Source organism: Vipera berus (assembly GCF_964194415.1).
Source record: "Vipera berus genome assembly, chromosome: 14".
NCBI classification, from domain to species: domain Eukaryota; kingdom Metazoa; phylum Chordata; class Lepidosauria; order Squamata; family Viperidae; genus Vipera; species Vipera berus.
In genome coordinates this window covers 13,818,506-13,842,696 of record NC_138217.1, presented here as the reverse complement: position 1 = coordinate 13,842,696, position 24,191 = coordinate 13,818,506, and the positions used below count along the sequence as shown (strand labels likewise).

At 50.5% G+C, this 24,191-nt stretch overlaps 1 protein-coding gene across 1 annotated transcript in view; it reads right to left on the bottom strand.

The window, feature by feature from the left end:
- Positions 1-21,878, bottom strand: part of MYO1H (myosin IH) — a 38,109-nt gene extending 16,231 nt beyond the window's left edge. Inside the window, 4 exon segments of the mRNA XM_081339058.1 lie at positions 18,000-18,049; positions 18,052-18,070; positions 18,748-18,958; positions 21,484-21,878. Coding sequence (XP_081195184.1) covers positions 18,000-18,049; positions 18,052-18,070; positions 18,748-18,958; positions 21,484-21,632 — 429 coding nt within the window. The 5' untranslated portion in view covers positions 21,633-21,878.
- Positions 21,879-24,191: the final 2,313 nt, after the last annotated feature.

The window sequence follows — 24,191 nt, the reverse complement described above, 5'->3', positions numbered from 1 at the left end:
CAGCCTGGAGAGGCGCAGCCAATGAATGATAGACCTGTTGCAAGGATGCTGTGAAGGCCAAATGTGCCTTGCTAGTGCCGTCTCCACAGACTAGAATTCCCTTTTCTCCACAAGAGGTCACCCTAAGCTCCTTCTCAAGTGAAACATCGACATTTCTGCTCATTCTAGGGGGGGAGGAAGCCAAGTGGCCCCATCAGAGAACATAAAAGCTGCTGTCTTCATCTAAGCCGCTTCTGGAGCTTCACACAACAACAGGCTGGGAAAGATTCTACAAAATCCGGGTTGCGTTAGGGACCCCCCTCGGCTACAAGCGTTTAGACAACCAAGAAAGACAACGCCAATCCTTTGCTACCACCTCAGCATCTGTTCAGGTCTGTCCAGTTGAAATGAGTGTGTAACGCTACAATATCCCACATATTGGAGACTGCTAAAAAGTTCACACACAAAGAGAATCTCAAGGGAAGAAAAGATAAACAGTTGTGAAATGAAGAAAGTCCATAACTAGTCCATGGTTTGAATAAACCACCATGTCAGCATTTGAACTAAGTCCGCAGCAAACAAACCGCATTATGGCTTACAAATATTTTAAATTCATATGAATTATGGCATGAATATATTCATCAAAATATGTGAACCTACAAAGTTTTTACTGTAGCAATTTGGGGAGGGGGCTCCTCCTCCCGCCTTTGACTCTCCTAGCCATTCAACTTCTGGCGCTGCAGTTAATTTCTCCCACTGTAAACATGACATCAGAGGGCCCAAGGCCATCTGCCCAGCATTTGCTCCGTCACACAGGCCCCTGGAGAAACCCACCAGCAGCCTGGAAGTGACCTACATTGCATGCCCGCCTCCCGAGTTTTCTCTGCGTTTTCTTCCCTCTGTTTCATTCTGCTATCAGCGAGTGCAAAACCTTCCCTTCCCCATTTCATTTGCCTTTCCTCAAACCGGGGTGGCTTTTGCAAAAGTGTGAATTCTAGAATCATTTCACCACATCAAAACTGCAAGAAAGAAAGAAAAATTGTCTATGAACCTATTCTTATATGAATCAAGAATATATCTCCCTGAACGATGCTGCGTTCATCTATGGGATTTTTAATTAGTGTTTTAAATTTCATGTTAATAAAAGTTTTTACTCCAAAGGCTAATGTCCCTTTCATAATTTGCTTTGCTGCTTGGGAAAAGAATATCACCACTGAATCCTAGAAACAAGAAAATCTTAAATGTGTTTGCATCCCACAGAACTTTTTCCAGACTTGAAGCCACAGAAAATGCAGGTTTTGAGGCTGAACGGTGGACAATTTCGACCGTTCCTTGTCTCTAAGTTTGGCACAGCCAAAAGAGCCATCGACAATCCCTGGAAAATGGAAGGGTCAAAGGGGAGCTGCACCTCAGTCTCCAAAATCAAAAGCAAAAGTGGGGGGGGGGAAGGCCCTCCGATGTTCAAATATTTCTCCAAACCCCCAAAACTTCGAACACTCCGAGGGCCTTCCTGGGTGCCATCTTGCAACACCCCCCCCCCGGCCCTTTTCACCGCCATCAGGAGACGGGCCAGAAAGAGCTTAGGGATAATCCCCTGAGAATCAAAACCCTTCACAAGGAAAAGAAAATAAAGCCTTTTTCCCAAAGTGCTTGTGAAGGACAACATTTTTGTACCCATCACATAAAACGTTTTAATACGCTACAATCCTTTACACTGATATCCCTCCATTTCCTTTCAATAATTATTCATTAGAAAACATTTAACGTCACTGCAGATTTCACACCGGGCACTCTGGGCACAAAAGCCCGGCCGAGGAGCCTTTTAGAGCCGGCCTGGGCTAATCTGAGAAACGGCGGGGAGGGGGAGGGCCGGGCAGGACACAACAGCCCCGATAAATGGGGCGGCCAACGGTCAGGGCTGCCTGCCTCCCTTGACGCGTTTCAGGTTGATGAGAGCAACAATGGAGATCTGTTCCTGGCCCTTCCTCCTCCTGGACAAGTCCAGGGCGGCTTCACCAGGCCAGCTCTGACCTGGAGACCAGGACCTCCTCGTGTCCCACCTGCAGGAGGACAGCTCCAGAGCCCAGAGCCCACTCTTTGGGGTTCTCCTGCTCTGGGAGGCAGGCCAAGAGCATCACTTAAAAGACGGGAAGAAGGGTCAAGACGAGCGGCCCAAACTGGTGGGCTGGTGATCCCCAGCCCTGGACCGGAGGGGAAGGCAAGGCCCCTGGCCCAGCCTCCTCTAGGCCTTCTCAGCTCAGGATGGGGCGGAAATGTTGGGACCCTGGAGGAGAGCTGAAAACAGAGGCCAAGGCGGCCGCTGAGGGCCTCAGAACGGCCCAAAGGCGAAGCACACCGAGCGGGCTTTTTATCCCTGTTTTTATCCTGGGAAAAGCAGGGTGGATGGAACGGTCTGATTCCTTGCCGCGGCCAGTTTTTGGCAGAGGAGGGGTGGATGGACAGAGTTTTCCTTTTCTTTACCCCCCTCCGGGCTGTTTTAAAATGCTCCTCTTCCAGCCACAGCCCCGGCCTTTTTACGGCTCCCCTTGTCAAAACATTTCAGGAGGTTAATGATCCAAGCCAGGGAACGGCACTTCCCATTCCTCCTTTCCAGAGGCCCATAAACAACTCCACCACCCTGGCAAAACAGGCCTATTTGCATCCTCTCATCAAAGCTGAAATACCTTCAGACACTCCAGAAAGCAGACACTGCAGTGATTCAATTTATGACAACCAATTTTAACATGTCCCCCCCCACACACACTTTGCTATTTAGGGAGAGCATTGGAGGGGTTGGGGGGGGACCTCTAGAGTGGCACCTTGCCTCTAGAACATCCTTCAATTGGATAGACAAATCCCTCTCTTCTGATAGCTTTTAAATAGACTGTAATTATGCTTTATTTACCTCCCATATAAGTTACGCTGTGAGGTGGTTTTACTAATTGGTTTATGAGCTGCCTGTTCCCAGACTGAAAGGAAAAGCCAACTCCCTCACTGCCTCCCAGGAGCCTCCTCTTTCTGCTCTGGACGGGGGTCTTTGGCTTCTGAGAGGGAAAAGCCTCTCCCCAAGGAGAGGGCTGCCGTAATCTGCCCAGGGTCCCTGTGGAGCTGGGTAGGCTCAAAACGGAAGTAACAACAAGGGTCTGCTTATTTAGGATTGCTACAATGGTGCTGGCGCTTGACACAAAGTGGCTCTGGTTTGCTTTCTAAGTTTACAGATCTTTTAACACTTTGTTGCAATAAGACCTTAATTTAATTGCCTATCATTTTGCAAGCCTGAATAGCTGAAAAATCAGGAGAGAATCCTTCAGAATAAGTAAATGAACAGCAAACACCAGGAATAGATGCCTCCCTTCCAACACAGCCATGTATCTTTAAGCATCAGGCAAGCTGTAAGTATGGGGGGGGGAAAGCGAGTGGGGCAGCAATTCTCTGTGATCCAGCCAACAGGGAAGCCGGGCCTGTTGCTAACCTTCCGGAATCACTTACTACAAAGGAACGCAACCATCTTGGTCTGCAGAATCAGTGAAAACAGCGGCAAAGACCCCCCCAACCCGAGGCCCACGGGAGGGGGTTTCCTCCGTTCCAGGTCTGCCCTGTGCCTCCTTCAGCATTTCACTGCACCCCAATTTCACTTAGCAGAGCATAAAAGAGCATCCAAACTCCACAACTGCAGCAATTCACACTCTTCTCCCTTCTCCCCTTGTTTCCTCCGTACAGATTCACAGGGACCCCCGTATTTTTTAACCCTACAAAAGCCGAAGGGTTTATAGAGGGAGAAGCAAACCGTTCCCTCCTGAAGCTGCCCCAAAGAGGCCCGGAGAGCACTCACCGCCAGCAGCCCCTCCATTCTGGGGCACAAACTCTCAGCCGCCCTCCCTCCTCCAGGCAGCCGGCCGTGGTGCAAAGGCCCCTTTTATGGCTTGCACCAACGGTGAGTGGTGCAGCTGTTTCACTTTGGGTTGGGTTCGCTCAAAGGAAGTTTGGGATCCTGCAGCAGCAGCAGCAGCAAAGCTGCACCAGGCGGCTCTGAAGCTTTTCTGCAGAAGGTGGTCTTGACCTGGGGGGTGGGATCCCATACCAGCCACCCAGCTCAGCATTTGGCTTTTTCAGGGAGGGAAAATAGAGCATTTTAGAAAGTCAATTGTGCTACGTCTCGGGCAATGAACACCCATGAAGTGTGAGAGGGCCTGGAGCCGACTCATTTATTTCAACATGAATTTGCTGATTAATCTCTAAATCTGCTTCCCAACTCGGCAGCCTCCTGTTATCCCAACTCTGGGAGACTGAAGTTCCACCTTCTCTCTCACCAAAATGTCAACCATATGGTTCCCCCACGTCCTCCCCCTCCCTTGTGCTTTCAGTAGCAGCCAAACCCCTGGAAATTAAACAGGTAAAGCCTTTTTCTTCCCCCAGCTCTGAAGCAAGAGTTCTATGGCCCCGGCAGGAACTTTATTTTGGGGAACATTGTCCAGGGTGCAGAGAGACCCACCGCTTAAATTTTAAACCCCGCTTCCCCTAACAAGCTCCCCCCCCCCCCCCGCCCCGGCCTTGCCTTGCTTAACAAATAAATAAACGAATGAACAGATTCTGTTCTGGGCTGCTTCACAGCTGACTGCGTTGGGAAATTAGATTTTTATAACAGCCTCATTGGAAAGAAAAATGAAACAGCAAATAAATGACCTGACCCTTCTTTAAATTTACTGCCGTGTCACCTCTGACTTCCAGTTCAGCATAATTACAAATCCTGTTTGGTAATCAGAATCGCAATGGCTTCACCAATTTAAACACAGCACAACGTTCAGGCCAGCCTCCAAACTCACAAGGACCCGAATTAACGCTCCTTTTGCCTGGCTGAAAGCAAAGCTGTCTTTTCCATATAAACATTTCATTATAATTAAGGATTGGTCTGCAACTATGTTTTGTCCTCTGCCAGATATTGTTGGCACAAAAAAGCCACAAAGCAACCAATTCCTTTCCCTTTGGGGTGGGAGAGAAAAAGGGCCACTTGCAGCAAAGCCATTCCCTGTTGCCGTCTCCTGTCCGGAATACGGCTCTAGGGCTTTGCACATACTAGCACAATTTTTTTAAAAGAAGTGCTGTGTTAAACACACCCTTGACAATGATGGATCCATCTGTTGAACTGAAGTCTAGAACGCTTCCTCCTTCCAATTTTCCCTCCTTCTCCCCCATTGAAGTGGCGCTTTTCAAACTTAGCAACTTTGATGGAAGGATTTCAATTCTGAGAGTTGAAGACCACACATCTTAAAGTTGCCACCTTTGAAAAATATGGTGCTAGAGTAACACAATGCTGTCTTTAAGGGGCTAGAAAGAGATCCATCTCAACCACCTGGGTCACCCAGGCAAAGGTTGCTTGGCCTGGACAGAGCTGGTCCCCCAGGAACAGATCCAGCCCCTCTCTCCTCTGCCCCCCCCCCGAGAATTTGCGGATTCCCTGATCTGTTGTAATTTCCCACAATGCCCTAGGGCATGGCCTCTGACTTGAAGGATGAAGACCTTTTTGTTGGAGGAAGTGAAGGTAGCCACTGTCCCTCCTAACTGGTTTTCCAGACCGTTTTTCTCATTCAGTCCTGTGACACTAGGCGTAATTCCCTCTTTTGTGGATGTGTCCCACAGCGGCAGCTTGCAGCCTGAGGTGGGATGACTCGGTGCACCTTTTGGGTGACAGTTCTTGCCTCCAACCGCCGAGACACACCCTGTTCCAGGGGACAGATTTGGTTCCAAATTGTTCATTCCACGAAGCCTTTGCTTTTTGGCTTATTTAAATGAAAGTTTTGGTTCTTGGTTTTACGAAAGAGCAGAGACACCTTCTGCTCTCTGGTAGGTCAGCTCTTCAGAACCTCTCCACACACGGGCCTGAATGGAGAGAAGTGGATTGAGAAGCAAAGGTCAGCCCGTCTCGCCCCCCATTCATGCAATTTATGCAAAAGGGGGACATCCTGAGGCCTGGATCTCGGGCTCTCTCCTACCCGACAGCTCAGGATGTTTTAAGCATGGAAACTCCAGGGCATCAAGATTGCTCCCCAACATCAGAAGAGGACTGGGAGCAACCTTCTTATTCAAATTTGTGGGCGCTTCTCTCAGACTCCCCCAGGCTTTTTATTCCCATGGCCTCTCCTCCTCCTTCGCCGCCCTGGCCGTTACCTGGATCGCCATCCTGAAGGCTGATCCTGAAGGCTGATGGTTCCGATTAAGCCGTTCAGGACTCGGGCGAGCTGGCTTGCTTAGGATCCAGCGTAGCATAACATGATGCCAGGAGCTCTGCAAAAAGACTTTTCCGTCCCAGCGAAGCACGCTTAATAATTCATGCTGCGTGTCGGCGGCTGAGCCCTCTGGGTCCGGGATGCTGGTATTGGCTCATTCTGCCGATAAGAATTAGACACTGGACCTTCTTGCAGATTAGGTTGCAGCAGGCACTGCCTGATCTTTGATTGCTGCAATTTCTTGACAGACTAATTACCAAGGACGAAAACAAAGCTGGGATGAAGGAAGGCATTTGAAAGTTCCCTGCTTCCCCGCAGCTCCTTCTGCTCGCCTGGTTAGGCCCCTGGGGGTCCCTTCCACAGACAGGTCCCATTTCAGGGGTCTATGGAAGTCAGTGTAAGGGTGACCTCTGCACTTAATAATGCATAGCAGCAGGTAAGCAAAGAGTTACAGGATCTCTTTTCACGAGTTTAGTCCCAGACTGGCGGCAGTGCTTAAAAATTAAAACTAACAAGAACCAGGCTGATGTTACGACTATATATTTATGTTAAATATCCTTAATAATTCAGGGATGCCTCACACTAGATGGAGACAGAATAAGTCACCTCCTGGTTGTAAAAATGCCTACTTAGGTGATGTAGAACTGTGTTTATGGTTCCCACCCCAAAACACGGCACACTTTAGCCAGGTAGATGGCGGCAAGCTGCCGACTTCCAGGAATAAGGGAAATGCATCTTGCATTTAACAGAATAACGGAGTTGAAAGGGACCTCGGAGGTCTTCTAGTCCAACCCCCTGCTCAAGCAGGAGACCCTAGACCAGGGATGTCCAACCTTGGGAACTTTTAAGATCTGTGGACTTCAACTCCCAGAATGCTGGCTGGGGAATTCTGGGAGTTGGCCCACAGGTCTTAAAATTGCCAAGGTTGGATACTCCTGCCCCATCCCATTCCCCACAAGTGGCTCTTCTTAAAAGCCTCCAGTAATGGAGCCCCCACAAAGCAGGACATTTCTCCTTGGTTTTAGGTTGCTTCTCTCCCTGCTTTGCTTAGTGGGAAATAGTTACTATTACTTATTAATTCATAGCACACTTGCCTATCTGTCACTCTCCTTTTGGGTTGGCCCTGACTTTTAAAAAACGCTAAGCTAAAATCACATTACGGCTAAACATAACCCACAAATCCACTTTGGCACTCTCCTGAGGGGAAAAAAAATCAGCTCCCTCCTGCATTCTCCTGGCAAATGGGCTGCTAGCTGACATCCAAGCAGAGAAATCTCCCAGCTGCCTGGATTTCTCCCTTTCTCCGATGGGATGAATGACTTTTAAGCAACATAATACCTGTTTTGCTCCTGTTTCACACACCTGTTTCTCTGCCAGCAGCCCTAAAGGAGCAGAAATGAATGGTATTATTTACAGTAGGAAAAAATGGAAAGAAGATGATATTTTTTGCCAAGTGCCTTGGTGTTTCTTCTTCAAATTTAATTGAATTCTTGCTTGTGCTAAGACAGTCATAAATTATTCAGTCCTGCATTCATTAATTCTAACTATTACAAGCAATAAGTTGGGTTTTACTGCATTGTTAGGGTTTCAAGCAGATAAATATGTCTGCTTGTCTTTAATCATACTCTTTTGATTAGTGATGCCACCTTGACTGAGCAATTTAAGTGTCTACAAATCATAGATATTAAATGAGTTGTAAGAAAGAGGCTAGGTGTTTTGAAGACAATCTCATCAAATGTTTGTTTTCCAATCCTGCATTTGCAAGAATAGAAGGTACACAACACTGATTTCTTGGGATGATATCTGCTCGTCAACCCCCCCACACACACCCACACCCAATATTTTCCTGCTTTGAAATCCAGTGGGGGAAAAATGGGATGGGATTTACAAGAGCTCTTGCAGGATGCTTTTGCTATAAAGGGTGATAAACAGTTCGGAATGCCATATTTCCTTCTTAGCGCCCGATTCTGTGCACCTTCCCTTCTCTGCCCATTTATATCAGATATCACCTCCTACTTTCCGGTCTCTGTCTAACTTTTAGACTAATTTTTTCCCCCTCTCTTTCACTTTTCTTGAGGGAGCTTCCAAAATTCAACACGTGAAAGCTGATACCAGGTTACCCTGAACATCTTCCTCCTAGCAAAGTGACAGGTGTGTCTTCTCCCTCCCCACATCTCCAGGGAACAGAACATTGCATTACAGCTATAATTTCATGCTCTCTGGTTTGCAGTAAAATATGGTACTGTGTTTTATAGTGCAATGAATTATGCGGAGGTTTAGCATTGCAACCCTAATCACCCTTTGCATTTGGGAGAAGACGTGCTGAGCTTGTACTCTCGCCTTGCAGAGCGGTGCACGCACTTTTGGACATAATTTTAAGATGGCCTCCATGCAAACAAATTAAGCTGGATTTGTTACCTCCACATGGAAGGCTTTTTTTAAAATAATCCCCACTTATTAAAGCTGATGAAACAGAGGGATCTAGGTGAGGTTTCTGTTGTGCCAGAGCCCTCCCTGCCAGCTTCAAGGAATTTCAGAACTGCTATGAAATGCAGAGCAGATGTCAGGTCTCTCTTCAGTCTGCTTTCTCAAACCAGGCAGCAACCCCAGGTTCAGCCAATGTCTGAATGACACGGGTCCTCCTCATCCCCAGCTGCCTTTGTCCTCTTGGGGGGAAGAAAAGAGACGGCTGGGCTAAAATTTAGGCCTCGCTGGGGCTGTGAGATCTTCAACCTTCCTTTAAGGGGGGTGGGGGGGCCCTCTGCAGACTGCCCAACATTCAGGGCCAGGATTGGACTCACCGCAACGGAAGACTGAAATGGCAATCTGTGTCTGGATCTCTTCAGATATCAGCTTCTACTTTAGGGGACTGCAGGCAAAACAGGGTTAATCCAGATCTGGAGCAGGCAATAGAAGAAATGCAGGAATAAAAAGAAATGGGATTTAATCAGTATGACCTGCCAGTGTTTGGATAGCATATGTTTTTGCTGACAGATTATGAAACACAAGGCAGTTCTGTGAACGGTGAATGTCTAACAACACCACCCCCACCCCAAGGAGCCGCTCTTACGTTTCAGCACCAGGATCAATAAACAGCCAACGTTGGGTTGGACACCCATTGAAAGGAATGGGAATGCTGCTAGGCTCCGGCCCGGCTTCCCTTCATTCAATGGCCTTCCACAATATAACTTCCCAGACGATTGTGGCCATTGTGTATTATTTAACTGTAGAGCCCAATTAAAAATAATGAAGCCTGTCTCTTCCTGCTAGGCGCTCTCGGCAATAATGGAGGCTGACTGGTCCTCACACAGCTCCATCTTTGTCTGGGGCTGGGGTCTTGGCTGGGGTCAGTAGCATTCAGTGGCACAGCTCTGGCAACAAAACCTGGGTCATCCAAGCTTAAGGAACTCGGTTATTAAAGGCGGAAGGAGGAAGTGAATCAAATATATAAAAAAGAATAACATCAATCCCCCTTCCCCCCGCCCCCCGGCTTCTTGCTTCTAACTGCACTTTCTCTGCAGCTATTCCTCAATTCATTTCTTTCTGTTAGAAGGAAAAAAATCCTATTTAGGATAAAATACCGTAGATCTATTTGACAAAGCTGGAGAAAAATAATTTGGGTATGCGTCCACCTCTGTCCAGTTATATCATTTAAGGAATGTGGTGACTATATTTTTTCCTGTCCAATTGTGATTTTAACAGAAACCAAACCTGGTTCCTTTAGAAATTGATTTACAAAATAATCAGAAACAAAAACATTTGAAACCCCAGTCCAGAGCTGTCACTTCAAGGAATAAACACGAGAGTCACCATCTCTTAGCTTCCCCTAAAAAAATACAGCTCCCCTTCAGTCTTTGTGCAAGAAACCAATCTCCGTGCACGGCTTTTGAATTTTCTATTGTTCCACCACAGCAGTACAGATTCTACAAAGGGGGAGGAAAGGAAGAGGGACACATCATTTCTTTGGGTCTTGTGACTAAGTGGCACACACCTAATGGGGTAGGGTCTGCTAGGGGTGAAATCTGGCGGGACAATGAAAAAGGGCCTTTTTTGTGGTGGCCCCTTCTCTATTGAACATCATTTCCCCTGAGGCTCGATTGCCCCCCCATCTCCTTGTTTTCCTAAAAGGCCCTGAAGACGTGGTTTTCTTGGTGGGCCTGAGGGCCATCGATGGAAATGAGGTCCACTGAGTGGCCGATTGGATGGTGCTGCTGCTGCTGTGGGGAGGAGGGGCAATGCGGGTTTTTAACGTTGCCACCTGGAATCCCCTGCCTGCGAGTTGGGCACCCATATACATTCGCTTAATAAATAATGAAAGAAATCTCTCAATGAGAAGCTAGGGAGCTGAGTGTTGCAGAAGCAGGAGAGGCTGCACCACCCTTGTTCCTTCTCTTGCGATACACCAACCCAGGAACAAATTTGAGATGACATTGTTAGTTGCACTTGTGAACTTCCTGACCCTGAAGGTCACTGGACACAACCGTTGCCTGTTCTTCACAGGGTTACCTCTTCCCGGGGTTACTCGGAGGAAACAGAAGTTAATTGACCTTTCCCAAATCCACGAAGTGCTTTGGGAAATGTTGGTTTTAAATTGTGATGCACGGCTCTTGACCAGGAAAAAAAAGGGACTGGATTGCTTTCTACTCATTATTTGAAATTATCAGTTTCTGGCCAAGGAAGGCCAGAAAAAATGGTTTAATGGGATTTCCAAGTCATGTCAAAACTGAAACTCAAAGCAATGGCAAATGCACGTTGAGGCCACAGGTGGATCTATCCTATTAAAGTAAGAAAGAATAACGAGGGTTAGCACTAAAAAATAATTATTAACATCTTTTAAATATGGCAGTCTTGGTAATTCCAGCCAAAAGAAGAGTCTTATGATTCTGCCCATAAAATCTAGAAACAGAAGCCATGGATGAAGGGTTTGATACACAAAAGGATGTAACTGCCAATACCAAACCTGGTCTTAGGTCACGCCAGATGGAAAGTTGGTAGGTCTGCCCCCAACAACCGGCCAATGTGCATCATTTAGACAAAATGCTCTTTCTGAAATTTAAAAAAATAGAGGGAAATAAACTCTACGGCACCAAAGTATCACCCACCAAAAGAGCAGTAAAGCAGTTTTCACAGGGAGCTTCTGCTTGCTGCCTTATATTCTGCTTTTGAGAATTTTGCTGCATATTTCTTTCAGGCTGTACAATATCGGTGCAAAAACAATTTCCTACAGCAACCCGAAGAATAAACTTTGCTCATGGATCCGCTGCAGAAAAAGAATAAAGTTTTAAAGACTGTACTAGGCTGAACTTGTCGGGCACTAGGACCCAATACTTTATTCTCTAGCCAAATTTTGAGGAAGGCTTTTTTTGTCCGTTACATCTTTGCATTTAATCAGTAGTTGAGTCTATTGTAAAACTCTGATTCACCATCTGTACAGTCCCCAGTGAGTAGATTTCTACTAAAGGCCTTATCCCTGTGGGATTAATTGGTAATTTCACACATAAAGATTTTAACTACAATTTGTTACACAGATAAAAGTGTTATTGACACAAGGTTTTGGTACACTGCGGGGGGGGGGTGGGTGGGGGTGGGGGGGGGTGGGGAGTCAGGTTTTATATAACTGAAATAACTGTATCTATTTCAGTTGAGAGACCTGCCTACAAGAGACACAAAGCAGGTTTAAGAATATCAATGAGATTGTTTTTAATGTAGATGAAATGGACATTGCAAATTCTCAGGAGAGTTGAATTTAAACACAGTATTACTTAAAGAATATTTGTTTTTCTGTTGTCTCCCAACTGCCATTGTTTCTGCAGCCCATTTTGGCGTACAGCACAAAGTGATGCGGAGACCTGATCTTTTTTGTTCAGTATTTATTTTCTTTCTTGTCAGTCTTCCCCTGCTGCGTCCACCCAGCAGCCAGAAAGCACCAGGGATCCATCCCATCTTCAGAGACACAGAGGAAATGTTTTTTCCTTTGAACCTGTTGATGAGTCTCCATCCTTTCCGACAGAGCAAGACCAGAGAAACTACCAAGAAATTTCAGATGGGTCTCTAACCTGGAAGGAGATCCCACAGAGAGGTGATCCCACCTGTAAGGGCAGGGCAAACCTCCTCCTGGTCTTCGGCAAGACAGGAAGCCCACCGCCCCGGCAGGGCCCCGAGGATGCAGAGCCTGCCAGCCTGGGGGCTCAGCAGACACGGCCAGAGAGTTGCGGCTTCTCCCAGTGGGACAGACTGGCTGACCAGGTTGGGAGTTAGCAGGAGTTCCCAGCGTGAATGTCACTCCGGATCAAGGAGCACCCTGTCGATAAAGCTGATAAAGGGAAAAGGGCCGATAGCCCTCAGCCACACTGCCCCCCCAGGAAAAGCTAGGGCGAGGGGTCCTTTCTAGCCGAGAGTCCCGCAGGGGAAGGGGCTGGAGGAACCACATCTCCGCCAGCTTTCCCTAAGCAGGACTTTCCAACTGCACGGGGACTACAGCCCCCAGCATTCCCAGCCAACCCTCGGGGCGCTATAGACTGGGGATGGCGGTTGGGAAGGGAAGGGGGGAGGGCAGCCTTGGCGAAGGGGGTCTCGTGCTCCCTTGGGAAAAAAACCCGCCGGCCGGCCGGCCGGAGAGCGCCCTCCGGAGGAAGGCCCGGCCGGGGCTGAGAGGGGCGAGGCGGCGGCTGGCGGGTCCCTTCCCGCCGTCTCCGGCGGGCGAGAGAGCGGGAGGCGGCCGGCCGGCGAGAGCGCGGGAAGGAAGGCGGGCGAGCAGCCGCCTTCACCCGGCCCCGCCGCCGCCTCTCGGCCGCGGCCTCGCAGACCTCGAAAGCGGCTAGTCCTCAATGAGTCGGAGGCAGCGCCGCCCGCCGCGCGCCTTTGCGAGCCAGCCCCGCGCGCCGCCCGCCCCGCGACTCCGGGCAGGGGAGGGGTCGCTCCTGGCCGGCGGCCCCCGCCCCTCTCCCCCCGCCCGCTCCCCCGCCCCTCGGCCCCCGGGCGCGCATGCTCCAGCTGGACAGCTCCGGAGAGGGAAATTTAAAAACGCTGCTCGGCCGGCCGGCCGTCCCGCCACCTGCCTCCCCCGCGCTGCTACCCGCCGGGCCGGGCGCAGCCGCCGCAGCCTCCCCTCCGCCGGGCCCGGGCCAGTCCCGGGAGAGGAGCAAGGCAGGCGGCGGGCAGGGAGGAAGAGGAGCCACCGGAGGGTCGCCCCGGAGGTACCTGCCCCGCTGCCCCCCTCTTGCTCCGGGGCAGGGCAGGGCGGGCGCGCCGCTTTCGGCCGAGGGGGCTGGAGAGGGGCCGGCCGGGAGCCCTGCTCGGCGCCTCCCCCCGCCCGCCCGCCTGCTGAAATGCTGGAGAGCTACCCGGCCGCCTCTGCCCGGCAGGCGGGCATCGACAGCGACCCCCCCTTCGCCATGTCCGGCCTCGTCAGGAACCCGGGACCGGCCCGCCGCCCCTCCCCGCCGGACTACAGGTGAGCGCTCCCCGCCCGATCCCTCGCCCCCAGGCCGGGCTGGCCCCCCGCGCAGGCGACCCCCAAAGCCTCGGCCCCGACGCCAAGGCTGAAGCTGCGCCCCAGGCCCCGATGCCCAGCGGCCAGAGGCGGCGGCAGAAGCCCGGCCGCCGTTTATCTCAACCTCGACTTTTTTGTTCCGAACTGTGATTTCCTCGGAAAGTCTATTTTGTATTCAAAGTAGGGAATGCGCCCCCAGCAGCCCCTCGCCCGAGCTCCCCGGCCATTGGGGGGGGCTTGACTGAAGGAGCACCTGGCCCTGCCCGGCCCTTGGCACAGCTCGCCCTCGGGGGCCAGGAAAGCGCCCCTTCTCCGGCCACAGTCCCGCCCCTCCCTCCGAAAAGGGCCCCCCAGCCTCTCTCTGCCCCCTTCCCGCATCCGACTCCCCCCGGGATTTGGCTGGTTTAGGGCAAACAGACAAACAGTGGGAGGCCACCATCGGCAGCCACGATCACGTGGTGGGTGGGCAGGGGTGGGTGAGCCAGTCCCCCCCTCTGGAAATCCAGGCTTGGCAGTCGAGGGAGATGGTTGGGTCTCCCCCCTCCCAGAAGGGGGAATCCTGTGCTTCTGGGGCTCCCTAGAAACGACTCAGCAGTGAGATATATAGAGAGAGATGGTGCTGCTGATAAGTTATCCAAGTCTGGAAATTCAGTTTGATTTGAACACAGCTCCATTCTCTTGGAGATCCAAGATTGCAGCTTAGGAGTGCTTCTGGAGAGTCAGGGGCCTACTTTGGCCAGCATCCCCTTTGTTCTTCTTAGACCTGGTGTGCTGAGTCACTGCGATCCATCATCTTTTTAGACTACTGCAACATAATCTACTTGGGTCTCCCCTTGAAGGCTGCCTTAGAAGCGAGAGGTGGGGCAAACGGTCACTCTCCTTCTTGGCAAACTTGTGGTCAGCCACAGCGAAAGTCTTCCTGGGCTAAAGTCCTAACTAGCTGCCAATCTGACCTGGCCGTTCTTCACAAAACCATTCATGATTTAAGATCAGGATACCCGAAAAGCCGCATTCTGCCCTCCTGGCCGTTGCTGGGTGTCTCCAGGCGCAAATCCAGGGCAGAAACCTTCCAGTGGAGTGTTTGGGGTGATCCGCTCTGGAGTTGCTTTAAAGATATTCCTCTCCCTCTAATTTTTCAAAACATTTTCTTCTGTTTGTAACTTTTCAGTCTTGCAAATAGGGATAAGGAAGCCATGCTCGATTGGGGGAAGCATTGTCCAAATTTTGCAGCCTCCCCCCCCCTAAAAACAACAGCATCCCACTGACACAATGCAGTGGGGAGAGAATGAACTGTTCACTCCAGCATGGCCCAGTTTTGAAGTTGCTCTGGTGGACGTCAAGGGAACAAGAAGGATTTAGGCCCTTCAGACTCAAGACCAGCATCTACCTGATCTGAAATATCCCCATCACAAGTGGTCCCCCCAAAAGTGGTCAGGGCACCAGTATCCGCTGTTACACTGACTAAGGGACCTTCCAGGGTGAAGTTATGCAGGCTGCCCTTAACCAAGCTAGCTTTTTAAAAGAAATCCTACTGCTAAGTGAAGGTTGTAAGTTATCTGTACTTGCCAAATCTGATGAGAGTAGATGGCATTTGAAAATTATGTGGGCAAGATTTTTTAATTCTTAGCATAAGCAACGTGAGTGACCGCTTAGATCAAATACGCAGTCATTTGGCAGATTAAGTCCAAGTTATTTCTTAAGTAAAAAAGATTTGACGCTTATAGCTTGGTTTATATAGAGTTCCAGGCAGCCTTTGACAAGTCACCTTAGTTGTTGCAAAATGCTTATTTCTAGAAATAGACCCGTTTCCCAAATTCTTCTTGTTCCTTCACCCCACCTCAAAAATAATGTTGTAATTTATCAGCACGGTCATTTTTCTACCCATGAATTGCATGACCCCTTTAAAAAGTGACAAAAAAATGTATACGGATCCAGACCGTTATCTCCAAAGTGCGCTGTAACGTTTGTTCTCTTCCATGAGAAACCACTTTGGATTATGTAAAAGAAAATCTTCCAGACTGACCGATTTTTAAGAAGAGAATAGACCTGTCAAATTCTATCAGGTCAATTTACTTTCGTCCTGTCACCACAGTGCAGGACGGGAACCTCAGGTCTTGAGTGCTCCGCAGGCGGGCGGGGGGGGGGATGAAGGAATGGCCCCCAATTAGTGGAAGGGAGGGGTAATTGTGCTGAGAATAAGCTTCTGTTTCACTTGAGGCTGGTAGACACGAAGGGAACCAGATTTCAAAGTCAGGGTTAAAAAACAGAAGCGGAAAAGCTTCTTGGCCATCCCAGACGGAGAGCGGCTGAGAGCGTCAGGATGCTGCAAAATCGGTAACTCTGCATTTGTCCTGGAACTTTCTATGGACAGATGCTAGAATCCTTCTGAATCCAGGTGCAACTGAGGTGGAAGCAAACACTTCTTCTCTAGTTTACGGCCAGAGGTAGAGTCCAGCCAGAGTTTTCATGAAATCTCACTTAAGATTTTAGCAGCCCTTGCATTCTTCCTCGTGAGCATTTTTTTCTCCTGCACGTTATCAAACAGGCACAAACAGGCCGAGGATCCATGCCGGTGCATTTGTGTGCATGCAAGTCTGACTTTGCCAGGGTATCTGCTCCAAAGGGCCCTAGGCAGTGCACAGCCTCTCCAGTTTGAGATCTCTCTTGACCACAATGTGACAAATCAGAAACGTGGGAACACGAGGGATTAAAGAGCTATGTTCCACGGAGTCCTAGCAAATAGAATTAATGGGGGATAATCTCCACAAAGAGTAGGCTGCAAGGTGAGAAAATGGAGGGATCCTCAAAAGGAAAGCCAAGGACTGTAATCCCTCAGCAGCCTGAGAGGCTACACTGGCTAGCCTGCGCTGAGGGGGCTCCCGTCCCTCTCCGGCATTCAGAAGCAGCTAACAAGCACAGATCAGCTCAGCACAGAGGTTGCTCTGGTCAGCTCGGTCGGGGTGGAAGCTTGGGAGGGTCCTTCTGCCCAGTCAAGAAGGCAGCACCGTTTCCTGCCCGGGGAAAAGTTAGTAGCGGCAAAGCTGTGCTTGAGCGCTGAATAACTGCACACGACCTTTCTTAATCTATCACTGGTCAGGAAAAGAGGGGGGGAAAGGCTGTCCACATCTAAGCGGAGGGTGGAGGAGGGTGGATGGAGAATAAAAGCATTTTAGACTTAAAAATACAGTACATTCCTTGAAATGGGGGGCTCTCGTCCTCCAAAAGGCAGGGTGTGTGTGTGTGTGTGAACAGCTAAGGTAACCGCCTTCTGAAGCAAAGTTGGAAACAGGCTTTGGGTCATCGGTCTGTGCCCTGTATTGGCCAGTTTCAACTGACCGACCTGGCAAGCAGATTTCTCTGCTGACTCCCCCCTGCCACAAAAAAAAATCCCTTGGCAGGAAGAATGAAAAGGCAGGGATTGGCTGGAATCAGGCAGCCAAACGGCCCCAAATCTCTTGAGGTAAATAATCGAGAGCAAGAAATCCCTCAGGGAGAGAAAGAAGCCATCCATTCCATTTCCATAGTTCTACTGTGACATCTGATCAAGTCTGCTGATCAGACCCGCAACTGATTTAAACGAGTGTCAGGAGAGACGGGCATTGCTCTTCCCTGGAGGAAAAAACCCCTCAGCCAACCTACTCAAGGTGCCTCCTTCTTATGAACAGCCCTGTTCAAAAGGGGATTCTTTTCTCAAGGGGACAGAGCAAAATGAAGAAGCCCAGCGGCTCCGTGGCTCCAAAGAATTGAGAAAAATAATTAAGGGTCATTTTAAAGGAAGAAAGATGGGCATCTTTTTAAAGATGAGTTAGCATTTGTTTGCCAGGGTTGTATCTTCACACCCCCGGCTAACTCTGCCTACGCCCGCAGGGGTGCCTGCCGGGTGCCCATCAGCTTCCACGGAGCATCTCCACCCAGCAAGGTTCCGAGGCGCACCGGATGGCGGGGCCTGTGGTGCACGTGGTCTCTGACAGGAGGCCACTGCTGTGGGTTTCGACCCTTCCCGCCCCCTTGACCCCGCTGGCTTGTTGTGCGGGGCTGGGGAGCAGCAGATGGCACGGGTAGAGTGTCTCCCGTCATTCAGGCAGATTAATGGGGAACTGGTAAAAACGGGGAGGGAGGCGGGGTGGGCAGAAGAAAACAATTAAGCCAGAATCTCCAAAAACAAAGGGTGGCCACGTGCTGGCAGCCAACAGCCTCCCCACACACAATGGCTTATCGGCTTACAATGCGCAGGGCCACCAACTCCCGCAGATGAGAAGGGCTGCTCCCCGTTTTTGAACCATCCGATGCTGGTGTTTACTTACAGTTGGGCCAATGGCCGGGCAGGGAGACCGGTCACCTGATGTTCTTTTTCAGGCATGGGACTCGACTGGCTCTGCAAAATAACTGTAGAAGTGTAACCATGGCAATGTTGGTTATTGCCACATCAATACATGACATTAAAAAGAAAACAGGCTTCGGAGAAGGGTGGCAGGAGGACAGGCGGGACTAGCCAGGATACCAAGCGCCCGCTGCTGTAACAACAATCGATCTTGTCGTCCCTTCAGCCTCCGAGAAGGGAGGGCAACTGCCCAGAAGTTTTGAACTGGAAAGTTTTGCTTTGCAGTTAGAGAGTTGAAGAGAGCATTTCAAAGCCTTGGAAACTGCAAAGAAGGCATTGTAGTGTTCAATCCTTCTCACTATTTTAAATTATTTATTTCTGGTATTGCTGTGTTGTGCCACTCCAGCAGGCTCCGAGCGCCACGTGGACCTTGCGTTAACATGACTTCGGTAGAACAGAAACACCGACCACCTTCCCTTTAGGAAACGGGGGTTTTAGAAACAATCTGCAAAAGCTTTATTCTTGAACTGAGTTTGGTGCCCAGCACTCTAATTTTAGGAAAGTAGGAAGGTGCAAAGTATTATCTTTCTCGGCATGATATGAAAACTACTCCTCCCCCTTGTCTTGGCTTTCTTTCCTACGCACGAGAGTCTCATATAATGCAGCATGCAGGCAACTGGAATAAAAATGTAGACAGGACAGGGGCTGCCGGCCCACAGCTGCTGCCTTACCTTCAGGCTAGCAGGCCAGGGCAACGCAGCCACAAAACCCACCAAGTTGTTCCTCCGTAGACTGTTGGGCTCGGAGCCTTCCCGTCTGAGCGAAGACGACTTCCCCGGCGATTTGCAGTCTCTTTCGTGGCTGACCTCCGTTGACGTCCCTCGGCTGCAGCAGATGACCAGCGGAAGGATGGATTTTGGCATCACTTCACAGAATGTGGTCCTGCAGCAGACAGGTAGAAAACTCTGTGACCCTTTCATTCTTGGCCTCCGTTGCTTTGACCCCTCAGTGCTGTGATACTAGTGGTCATTTTAAAAACACAAAGAACAAACGAGTTGCATAAACCTAGCACTGACTTGGGTTTAATAAGCCCAGTTGTTACGATCGGCACCTATGCAAGCCTGTAGATTGGGAGGGGATTTACAGCAGTCCAGAATCGTACCGTATCCTGCTTTTCGATGTCAGGTGCCGTGCACACCTCGGGGGCCCCAAGAGCGACGCCCCATGTACAAGCCAGCGTATCTCCAAACATTCTAGGACTTAACACCGTCTCACCCCACGAAAGCAATGTAAGACAGGCTCCCTTCCTCATTAATGGCCCTGGGGAGGGGGGGGGCTCGCGCCCTGGGCAACTGATGCTCCTGTTTCTCTCCCTTCCATACCAGATAAGTCCGTATGTGGTGGGGGGCCAGTCCTCCCCCAGCCTTCAGCCACAGCCGGCCCCGCTCTTCCCCACTCCCTCCTGCCACACCCAGCAGATCTTCACCATCACCCACAGCACACAGCAGGTACGGTCTAAGCTTTGGGGTCCCAGCACAACTTTAAGGAACCTTGCCAGTGCTTAGTTGCTTTGTTAACATTTACGACACAGAGTGGCTGTGGGTTTAGCAGTGCATGTGAGATGCGCTGAAGTGTTCCGAACAGCATTTGCAGGGTGGGATCACACCCCCACAGCCCACGTTCCCCCCCTGCTTCACCGTCTCCTCTGAGAGGCTGACTCGGTCTTGTCCCTCTCGCTTTGGCCACAGTGCAACCCAGTGACCATCTACAGCACCTCTTACGGCACCCCCACCCACTTTTCCCAGCCCCGCCTGGCTCCTCACGCAGCCCAGGAGCTGCACACCAAGCATTACCCCAAGCCCATCTATTCCTACAGGTGAGTAAAACTCAAGAGCCCCTGACTTCGGGGGCGGGAGCCCCGTTTATTGGGAAGGGTAGAGTCAAGGTTCAGGAATGCCGCAGGGCCATTGAGTCCCCCACTATCCCTCCGGCAGCTGCCTGATCGCCATGGCCCTGAAGAACAGCAAGACGGGCAGCCTCCCTGTGAGTGAGATCTACGGCTTCATGAAGGAGCACTTCCCCTATTTCAAGGTGAGGAAGGCCGAGCCCAACAGGGTGCAGGAGAACGGGCCCTCAGCAGCCCCTCCCCAGCCCTCGGGGGAGGCCCAGAGACCCCGCAGTGGGCCCACGTACAGACAGACGGAGGGATGTCTGTGCAGGAGAGCATTGGCTGCCGAAAAACCCCACTGAAGATGGGAGCCTTGGGTCGTGGGAATCTTCACTTTCTCACGGCTGCCCTCCCTTCACTGCCTTTTCCCAGGCAGACGGGACAACTTGGGCCACCTGCAGAAACGCAGACAGGTGCCTCCCAACGATTCCCTCGTCGGCCAGACAAACATTGAATTAATGTCCGCGTCCGAGGGTGAAGGATGATGGGGGTCTCTGGAGTCGCGGCACACAGAGCAGGCTTTGGGAAAGCACAGCCAGGACCCTGAGTTGGGGGCTCTAGGCAAAGTGTGTGTGTCTGGGGGCGAGTGTGAGGGCTCACCTGCTTTTCACAGACAGCCCCCGACGGCTGGAAGAACTCCGTGCGGCACAACCTGTCCCTGAACAAGTGCTTCGAGAAAGTGGAGAACAAGGCGAGCAGCTCCTCACGCAAGGGCTGCCTCTGGGCCCTCAATCCCGCCAAGATAGACAAGATGGAGGAGGAGATGCAGAAGTGGAAGAGGAAAGACCCGGCCGCCATTCGCAGGAGCATGGCGAACCCAGGTGAGTGCTGGGGCTGCAAGGGGCCTCTCCCTCCCTCAGGCTCAAATCCCGCAAGTCGTTCGCCAGGAGGGAAACCTGGGCGGGCAGCCTCTCGGGAGGCAGCCACCCTTCCCGCAAAAGGGGATTAGGTGACTCTGGGACACGGCAACCATCGTCAGCCGCTTGTCTGAATTTTGATAGCATGACCCTGGGGATGCTGCCACGGTCGTAAGTGTGGGAAACGGTTATAAGTCAATTGTTTCAGTGCCGTTCAAAGGGTCACTTTGAGGACCAGCCGCACTGCACTTAAAAAGCACACCATGCAAATAAGTGTCGTGACTCGGTGGAATTACGACGGTCCCGCCTCTCCTCTGAGACAGCCGTTTCTCCTTGCAGAGGAACTGGACAAGCTGATCACTGACCGCCCTGCTGGCTGCAGGAGGCCTGGCAAGCTGGCGGAGGCCGAAGCGTCCATGCGCAGCCACGGGGCAGTGGCCACTCAGGGCCACCTGCTGCAAGTGCAGCCCCAGCCGATCAGGACGCCGTCCTTGCAGTCCGTCCGGCTTCACCGGCAGATCCAGCCCCAGGCGTGCTTGGCCCCAGACTCGCCGGCCCCTGCACAGACACCCCCCCTGCACACCCTGCCCGGCGTCCACCACAGCCCCCTCCCTCCACACCTGGTGAGCCGTGGCCCCGATTTTCTCAACATGATGACTGACCTGAACACGGAGGTGGACGCCCTTGATCCCAGCATTATGGACTTTGCACTCCAAGGTAAGAGAGAAGGTTGGAAGGCTGGGACTAGAGTTGCTGGGTTTTGTTTTTGTTTTTTAATGTGGCAGCTGGTCAAGTTGGGGGTGGTCCTCATTCATCTGCAGGAATTCTTGCCTTAATCTACTTTCAAGCTGCTTTTGCAGGAGGAAACAGTGGCGGCGTAGACGTCTCCCAGCAGGCCAGCTTTTCTACCTGAAGGTCTTTTCAAGGGCTGGCCCAGAAAATGGGATTATGGAGGGAAATGTTCTGGTTCCCCTTAGTTCCTTTTACGTGCACCTTGTGAGGGGCACCTGGGGGAGAGGCTGGGCTTAAATCCTCAGGTGATCTGAGCTTAATGGCTCAAGTCGAGATGACGACTGAAGTAGCTGGCCCAGAATGCAAGGTCCTGCAACCGGCCATAAAGTCGCTTTATCTACTGAAATAAAAACAATACCACATTTTTCTCCTTTTCTCCGGAAAGTCAAACAGCAGGCGAGGAAAAGAGGGAATCTGGAAGCAGAAAACGCCCTTATCCGTCCCACTTAAGTCTCCTCTGAGTAGAGATCCGATCACAATCTCTTTTGTTTGAAAGGGAACCTCTGGGAGGAGAAGGACGACAGCTTCAACCTGGAATCGTTGGGTGCCTTCAGCAACTCTCCCCTGGCGCTCTCCGACTGCGATCTGGTGCCCGCCAGCCTGCCCTCTGCCCCCAGTGCCAGCCACCACTCCTTTGCAGACTTGCAGGTGACAGGCCTCTACACAACCTGTGCCGCGCTGGATGCCGTCTCCCCCACACAGTACCGGGGCCCTCAAGGGAACAAACCCATTGCTCTGCTCTGAAAGCCCCATTACACCTGGACTGGGCAAACACCCCCCCCCCCAAGTGACTGCCAGGTCTGACTGTATGAAAACCAGGCCTCCCCCATTTTCAGCCCATCAACCAAGGTTGAAAGACCACCTCATGGACTTGAGAATACTAAACGAAAGCAGCCTGCACTCTTAGGACGAAGCCCATCTTTTAAATCTGGTGGGAGTGGGCAGCTTCGACACAGACCTGGTTTCGCTTCTGGACTGGTAGGAAGCACGCAGCTTGCTTCTTCATCAGAACCTAGATAACATTTTAATTTATTGTGGGATTTTTTTGGGGGGGGGGAGAGAGAGGGCAGCAAGAACAGAAAAGTAGCCATTCTCAGAAGAGCTAAATCAAAAGGGGCTAGAAAATTTAAATGAACTCGATCCAAAGGAAGAATGAAATACACACCCTCCTCCCCAGGGGCTCTTAGTTGTCCATCAGGCCTCCGATGCTCTCTGAGCTCATCAAAGCCCCCTTGCCCAACTTCTTCTCCGAAGGAGATCCCCCACCTCTCGCCCCCTTGCCTTGAGACCAGCCAGCCTCTCTTCCTTTGGCTACATCTGGGGGGGGACTTTGGGGACTTCGGGTTTTTTCCTTCCTACTGGTAAATACTGTGAAATTGTTCTGAGCCCCCCTCCCCGGTCCCCCGTTGCTCACGGCTGCTCTGCCTGTCCAGTCCTGCTTTGCAGAGGTTCTTCGGGAGCTTTTGCTGAGATTCACAGCTGACTCCCACTGATTGTCTACCTCCCAGACCTCTTTCCAGGCCTGGGACATTCTGCACCAGAGAGAGGAATTCTAGTCCTAGGCGTACCCACTAGGCCCCCCTCCCCTCCCCTCGCAGGGGCTGAACCCTGCAGACCATTGACCCCCTTTGGAGCTTTGACTGTAAGCTGCAGACTGGGGAAAAAGGATGTTTTTAATAGCAAGAGCAGAAAAAGTCCTGGGTTCCAGGATAAATAATGTACTAAATGAGAATTTTTTTTTTACCTTGAATAGATTATTAGGATTAACAAGCTTACTACGGATTTTTTGAAAAAAAATACTAGAGTTTAGGATTAGGAGGTTTGTTGATTCTCGGGCTAAGCAGTATTACTGTTTGTAAATTTTATTTATAATTTATTTTTATGAGAACAAAAAGGGGATTTTTATGCTCAGCACTGACTTTTGAAAAACACTGTAATATTTTTTTACTTAATTATTCAAACTGCAGCAAACTGTTTTAAAAATCACCAGGATACTTTGGACATTTTTAAACTCCAATTTCAAAACAAGCACTTTGGATGTACTTACTGTAGACGTAACATTTTCTGTGAAAGACCAAGCCTAGTTTTAGGCAGAAAGCTTTTCTACAACTGACATAAAAACGTGTTTTTTTTTTTGCAGCTCAGCCCTGAATGTTTACTTAGAAATATATCATGCATTAATCTTTGTTTACTGTTTGTTTTAAAAATGACCACTAATAGGAGACACTGCATATTGCAGTTAAGATCTTCTGATTTAGCATTTAGGCTATCAATACCAGGTTAACTTTCATTTAATATTTATTTTTAAAGACCTTTTTACTGTGAATAGGGTTTTAATCATTTCTTCTATTGTCTCAGAATTGCATCTACTTCAGTTTGAAAGAATCGAGGCCAAACAATTCTGTTCAAGAAAATTGCATGTACCACTGAAGGGGCAAAGACTCTTTTCACCCTCCAGGTCGCCCTGGAGGTCTGAGCGAAGGGGCGCCTGAGTTCCATGGGGACAGCCCCATTTTCTCCAGCAAGGCCCAGGGCCTTTCAAGTGAGCTGGGACCCTCCACTGTCTGGTTTGTGGTTC